At 28.5% G+C, this 7,361-nt stretch overlaps 1 protein-coding gene across 1 annotated transcript; it reads left to right on the top strand.

Moving 5' to 3' along the window:
• The first annotated feature begins 697 nt into the window (after positions 1 to 697).
• Positions 698 to 1,725, top strand: LOC136086672 (bis(5'-nucleosyl)-tetraphosphatase [asymmetrical]-like). The gene has a single exon (XM_065808905.1). It carries the CDS (start codon positions 909 to 911, stop codon positions 1,326 to 1,328), a length of 420 nt encoding a protein of 139 aa, XP_065664977.1. The 5' UTR covers positions 698 to 908; the 3' UTR covers positions 1,329 to 1,725.
• Positions 1,726 to 7,361: the final 5,636 nt, after the last annotated feature.

Genomic DNA, 7,361 nt, shown 5'->3' with positions numbered 1-7,361 from the left:
ATATCTCTGGCAACTTCACTTTTAAACAGACTATACCCACAGAAAGCAGGTAAAGAGCTATCAGTTGATTTTGAAGTTACTAGTACACCTAATCAAACATTAAAAATTGATGGAAAAAAAATCTATTTCAGATGAATTTACTTCATTTATTAAACAAACAGGGCATCAAGCTATCACCGTTGCAAGGCCTAAAAATCTTGAAAAACTTTTTAAAACTATTAAACCAACATCAGTGGAGCCAGAACGAGCCTTTCCTGCCATCGGATTTCTTGCCACAAAAATAAGAAATAGATTGGGAGATGATACACTTGATGCATTGATTTTAATGCGTCAGTTGTACAAAAAAACTTGAAAAAAAGAAAAATGTAAATTAAAGATAATAGTTATAAAACTTCTTCATTTGAGCCTTTCAAAAACTTGTTGTTTTTTTTTTAAATTAAAATTGACTAAATTTACACCTCATTATTATTTAATGTTATTTAATGGCTTTAATTATTATTTAAGGTTATATAATGGCTGCTGTAACATCTAATCGAAAAAATTATCTGAGTATTACCCGGGTATTACCCGGGTAAATTTAAAATTACCCATTACCCGGATAAATATTTTTGGCCGGGTAATGGGAACACTGCTTGGAGGGTCAAGTTATCGGCAATAAACTTTAATGCGTGCGTACGCAGATGTGGCTGGAGTAGGAGGGGGTAAAGATTAGAGGTGCGTGTTGGTATGTACAATGGGGGACACGGGTGAGGGTGGTGAATCCTAAATCAGAGGTTTTACTGTGTACATCCATTTTACTTTATAGATGCTCCTTATACCGTTAGGTCATAAACGATTAGAAAATTTTGCACTCCTTATTCATAGTCGGTTATAAGTTTTAGTCATTATAATAATTATATTTTAATAAAATGGCGACTTCAAGAGCAGCAGGTTTTATTATATATAGACGTTTAAAATCTGTTGAGTATTTATTATTACAAGCTTCATATGGAAGTTTTCATTGGACACCACCTAAAGGGCATGTAGATCCTGGTGAAGATGACATGACAACTGCTTTTCGAGAAACATTGGAGGAGTCTGGATTGCATAAAGACCTTATCAATGTTCATACTGATATGGAATTTCACTTGAATTATAAAGCTTATGGAAAATCAAAAACTGTTGTTTATTGGTTAGCAGAATTAACGGCTAAAGATGCAGAAATAAAGTTATCGGACGAGCACCAAGCATTTAAATGGGTTGAATATCCAGAAGCACTTAACTTGTCGGGTTATGATGATTTAAAGAGATTGTTTACTAAATGCAATGAATATTTAAATAGTTTTTAAATTATGGCAGGATAATCAATCAGCCATAAATTTTAGAAATGCTTTAACCTGCTTGCTGATCATATTTTCTTAAAATGGTTTATAAAGCTGATGTTTTACTGGTTGGCGTTGCACTAATTTTTAAATGATGCTTTAAATAATATGATTATATGAATATTTAAATAAATAAGAATACCTGTACCTAAAACAGAGCATTTTTTTGAAATAAAGTATTTATTGAGAAATAGGGTATTTATTGATTATCAAAGTATTACAGTTATGGGTTTTACAAAAGTCTTGCTGTAAATGTTTCTAATTTATGTTTTAATGTGTTTCTTTCCTTCACTCAGAAAAATAACAATGTAAATCAAAAATTGTATGGTTTTCTAGAAAGATAAGTTAAATTTCTATATTTTAATATGGTCTTTTTTATCTGTTTATTAGTGATGATTTTTATCTGTTTATTAGTATTGGCCTAAATCAGTTCTTCAAGGTTTGCAAATATTTTTAATGATTTAAAATGTTTTAACTTTTTATAATGTTTGCAAATGTTGTTTTGTAAGCTAGCACAGGTGTAAAAGTTATGCTATACAAGTTGCTTAACTGTAATACTATATGGTTTTGCATTTTATATAAAAAAAATAAAATAAAAATATATATATAAAACACATAAACAATACAATAACAACGCGTAAACAAAGTTAATTAAAACAAAGTTAATTAAAAATACAACACATAAACAAAGTTAAAACTTACTCTTAAAAAAATCTTTTGAAATATTCAGTCTGATAAAAATAACCTGATTTAATGTCAGAATCAAAAACAGGTTGATGTCTAGCAATTAACTAAAGATGCACTATGAAGCTATTTTCTACTGCTAGCTGAAATGTTTTTCACATTGTTTCTGTGAAAGAAGGAGCAAAGGAAAAGCTTTAACCTACAAGCTTTTCAAGTTTTAGCAAAAAACGTAACTTTAAACAGGGATCTGAGTATATTAGTGATGCATTTATAACAGGAATAAATTTACAAGCCATCAGGTTGTGACTTCTAAAGTCCGTACAATGTATCCGAATAATTGTTTTCTAAACTAAAAGTCTGCACAAAAAAATGCAAAAAATTAATTCCACTATAGATTAATTAATAGTATATTAGAATTTGCAGTAGCTTTTAATTTTTAATATTTCAATAAAAAGGAGCATGCAAACAATTTTTTTTTCACAAATATATAAACCTCAAGTTAAAAGGAAAATGACCTCTTTAATTTGTTAGTTTATTTGTATGTATTTTTATTTTCAGCTTTTATATATATCTTTAAGTATATTTTCATATTGACTTCGTTGAATTCTGCACATAACCTTGGTTTATTTTTACAACAGGTGGTTTTATTCTCCCAGCAATTGTTATCTACACATTTGTTAATAATTGGCCTTAACATAGGGCAAAAATTTAAGTCTTTAGTCTTGAAAATGTTTGCGCAGGCCTTAGCCTTGAAACTCTTATTCTTGGCCTTGGCCTTAAAACTTTTGGCCTTGTAACTTTTAGCCTTGGTTTTGGCCTTGTAACATGTAGCCTTTCTACTTTTGGCCTTGTTAACAACTCTGGCTGTAGCTGCAGTTTTTAATAATAATGACTAGCCTGTTGCTTTTTTCTCAAAACATTTCAAAAATTGTAGTTTTGGAATGATAGAAGTTGTAAAAAATATAGATAATATCGTTCAACAATTAACACTGACAACTTGAGTCAGTTTCATCAGAAACTTTGTCATCTTGAATTAACTATGATGTATGTTTTTATTCTTATGTTTTTCTTTTGTTTTATTATGCATATTTATACTATTTAAGTAAATTGTGATTTACTTTTTAAGTTGATGATGTTAAACTCATAACTTTACTGCAAGTTATGCTGTGAGTGTAAATCAACAAATTACTAAATTTCAATTTGATAAAAACCTAAAAAAGCTTGTTTACAGATCTTTGTAAACCAGCTACTAAATGTGCTGTATCCTCAAGGTTAAGTCATTCTAGACCAATACTACTGAAAATACATATGTAACAAAAAGTACAAACTGCTGGTACACAAGTTTTAATTCATAGAATCTAACATATTATATGACATATAAGATATCCAGATTTAAAAAAGACAGCTTTTTTTAAATTTTTTTTTAGCCCTAACAAACTTTTTTCCGATCACTGACTATTGATGCTAAGAATGTTTATAATAAACTATCATATCCTTATATGTGTTAGAGAGGCTTTTTAATTAACCTCTGAGAAATATGGCTTTTAATGATTTTCTGAAAACTCTTAATAAACTTTAATAAAGTTGTCTCAGATAATGGTATATGAAAAACATTTTTTTTAGTTTGACTTGCATTTATTTAATGGCTATAAAGTATGTTGTAATTTTGTTTATTATTTTTAACGTTCGTTGTTTATTTTAGAGTAGAAAAACCTATTAAAATTATCATTGTTGCTATTCTTAGCCCCAATACTTTAGTATACTTAAGTTACATCCTTATGAATTTTTTTTCGAAAAAAGATTTTCTTTATCAAAATTTTCAAGGAATGCAAAGTTAAAATTCTTGTTTTGTTTTCCACAAATGTTCTGGTTCTTTGAGGAAGAAAAAGATTTTTTATCTGCCAAATGCAAGTGTTTTGGTTCTTGGAAGAACAAAAAATTATTTACTATGATTAACTTTTAGAAAATTCCGAACATCAGTAAAGAAAAATTCCGAACATCAGTAATTAAAAATGAAGTTCACAAGATATTCTGATAATTATTGTGTTAATTCCATTCTTAAAACCAGGCTAAGTTTACAGAAGGTATGTAAATTCATAACATATAGCTGCAATGCATTAAATACTGGTTGATCGTTAAAACTTTTAATCTGACCAAACAATAGACTAAAGAAGGCAACATGTTGTTGTTCATTTTGTTACTTTTGTTACTAAAAGTTTTATGGTAGTAGTTTTTAGGTTGCATGTTTCAAATACTAATTTTTGCCATGCTGCAGAGTTAACATTTCCTAGAACATTATCCAAGTCTAATGATACAAATCAACATATTAACTAGATCTATTTAATATGTTGATTATTATCTATGTAATAACTATTATTGTTAATAACTCCAAAAACATGATCCAAGTCTATATAGATGCAATTCAACAAAAATGCTACACTGTGCTCCCCTGTGACCCTCAGGATAAATTTTGGTTTAGTCCACTTTTTTTTGGCTGGCTATTATTATTGGGTTTAAAAAAAAGTATTTAAATTCTTTTTAAAATCTAAACTAACTGCTAAGCATAAAAAATATTGATTTACTTTATTAAAATCTGTAAAAATCACGACCAGGTCCCTTTAATTTAGTCTCCAAATTAATACTAATGTAATAATATAATATAAATGCTACATTTATTTTAAAATTAAAGATAACAAAATAAAAATTTATTTAATTTATTTTTTCCAAATTCTACAACACTATTCTTCAGCTGCGTTGCATAGTCATCATGTTCTAACCGCCGTTTATACCTCTTCCATACTTGGTGGTAGTGGTGGTGTGCACTCTCTCTCCTGCTTGTTCAGCATACACACCCAAACCATATTTATTATGTTGGAGGAAAGGGTACAGATGGCTAAAAAAGTATATGAACTTTCCAGCTTACATTTAATTGATATTCAAAGCTATCATTCAGATGAACTTGAAGTTTTTGAAATGAATCTTTGAAATCTAAAATTGATTCAGACAAGAACTCTTCAACTTTCATCCCAAATCCTTTTGTTTTTACAATTGAAAACTTTCTAGTACAACTAATAACTGGAAGAAGCAATCTTATTTTTGGATCAATTGAGGTTGCACTTATTAGGTTAATCTCTAGGTTATCCAAATTGTCTAAAAATCTTTGTGCATTTTTACCATCTAATTCAATCCCATGGTAGCCTCAAAACATGATATAATAAGTCTTTAGCCATGACTCAAATCCAGGCCACAGAGAAAGTAAAATCTCTACAAACTTTGAAATGATCCCAATAAAAAGGTGAAGCTCTGGAGGTGGGATGATATGTTCAGCCAATGTTTCTGGTGGATTCTCAAGGTAAAGAATTCTTGGAGAGATACAGTTTTTGAACTCCTTCATTTGCTTATATCTGCAACCATCAGCAGCAAATTTTTTGTAGTTAGAGTTTATGGATCCAAACGTTCTTTTTTCACAACTTTCAAGTAAACATTCACCCTCACACCAAAGACATGCAAACTTACCACTGCGGCTACTAAGACCAAATAAAGAATTCCTGCATTTAAGATCAAATGCCACTGAGTATTTAATATCCTCTAACCTCAGTGGAGCTAGGAGTAAGTTAAGGTTTCCATTGTGTTCAGAAACATCTTCCACCAAAGACAAAATTATAGATTTTTTTGCATCAGCATCATCAAGCTTTGTTGAGCTTGAATATTTGTCCAAAGGATCAAAAACATTTAAAATACATTTTAAAAATCCCTGTCCTGAATCTACTGAAATTCTAGCTATACTGGAGTAAGGATCTAAACCTCTCTCTTTTATCATGTGAAGAATAAGATCTGATGTATTCGTAACAAACACAAGACTACGAGTTAACTTTTCATCTCCTGACATAAATGTTTCAGTTTTGAAATCATAGACTTCCGACAAAGAATCATGTAACCCTTCCATTTGAAGCGTTATATTGGTATCAACCATATTTTTACCAAGGTTTTCACGCAAGTTACTGCAAAGAATCTTTGTTTTTCTTTTAGATAAGTTTAAGGAGTTAGAGAGTTCCATTATAACATCAAAGGATAACTTTTTAAGCGATATTCTTTTAGATTTTGTATCTGGTCTTCCAACAACAACATTTAATGTATTTCTGAAGGTGAAAAATTTTCACCACGTTTAATGTTTTCTCCCTTCATTTTATTTTTGAGGAGGCCTGAAAAAGTAAAAAAATCATAAAATTGTTTTCTAGAAAAATATTTGTTTTTAGAAAATTTGACATTAAATTTTAAAGAACTTCAAATTTAAAGGACAAATTTAAGCACCTGAAGCTATTTGTTCACTACATAAATGTCCAAGTGCTTCTGAATGGCTAATAAGATTATCAACAGCTTGGCTTTTGCAGCATAAATGAGTTATTCCCTTTCCTTAAATTAAAAATATGCATAATAGGTACCATTATTTATTAGCCAGTTGAAGTTCATAGTAAAAATTTTTTAAATATTTGTTGTATTTAATAGTTTTATACTCTTTTATCTTTAATAAATAGTTCAATAGCTATTAGTAATTCAAGAAATAAACCTATTGGCTTAAATTGTTTATGTTCAAATTTTTATATTTAAAACTATTTACAACAAGTAAAATGTAAATATAGACACGTTGCAGTTGGTTAGAATAAAGAAACTTTACTTGATTCAATTTTTGATATGATTTCATTTCAACATTAAAAATTCAAAACGAAACAAAAATTTACCATATGGGTTATTAATAAATAATTTAATTAAAACATGATAAGTTGTTATTAAAATTCTGTTGCTTTAACATAATTTTATATTTTTATATATACTGTTAAAACTTTATTTATTCTCCTCAGATATCATTATTTTCATATGATTGAGTGTGACGTGACAATGATCCATTTAAAATATTTAGTTAATGTAATCATTTATTTGTACATTTTTTCACTTAATGCAAAGCGTACCAATGCATATAATATAAATATTTTGAAAGAACTAGAACAAAAAATCTTTCTCTATATCATACTCTTTCCAAATCATGTTTTGAATGGAATATAGATAATTTAAATTGACTGTTTTCCAAAAACAAAAAAACCTCGTGCCTTAATTAAAAAAATTTATTTCAGCCATTTCGGTAAAAATAACACATTTAATGGTCGTTTTCGGTAAATCATATCGTGGAAATAATACTTTTTATTTTATATTTCGATTGTTTGACGAAAAACTTGCATAAATGGCGTCATTTTAAAAATGGATATTTTAATAAAGTAAATCAATATTTTTTTATGCTTAGCAGTTAGTTTAGATTTTAAA

This window comes from Hydra vulgaris, chromosome 11, assembly GCF_038396675.1.
Source record: "Hydra vulgaris chromosome 11, alternate assembly HydraT2T_AEP".
NCBI lineage: Eukaryota > Metazoa > Cnidaria > Hydrozoa > Anthoathecata > Hydridae > Hydra > Hydra vulgaris.
Note: the sequence above shows the minus strand (reverse complement) of the source record. Positions and strands in the feature narration are given on the sequence as shown.

Excerpts from the sequence above, each read along its gene's own strand:
- LOC136086672 (XM_065808905.1), top strand. The coding sequence starts at position 909 with ATGGCGACTTCAAGAGCAGCAGGTTTTATTATATATAGACGTTTAAAA.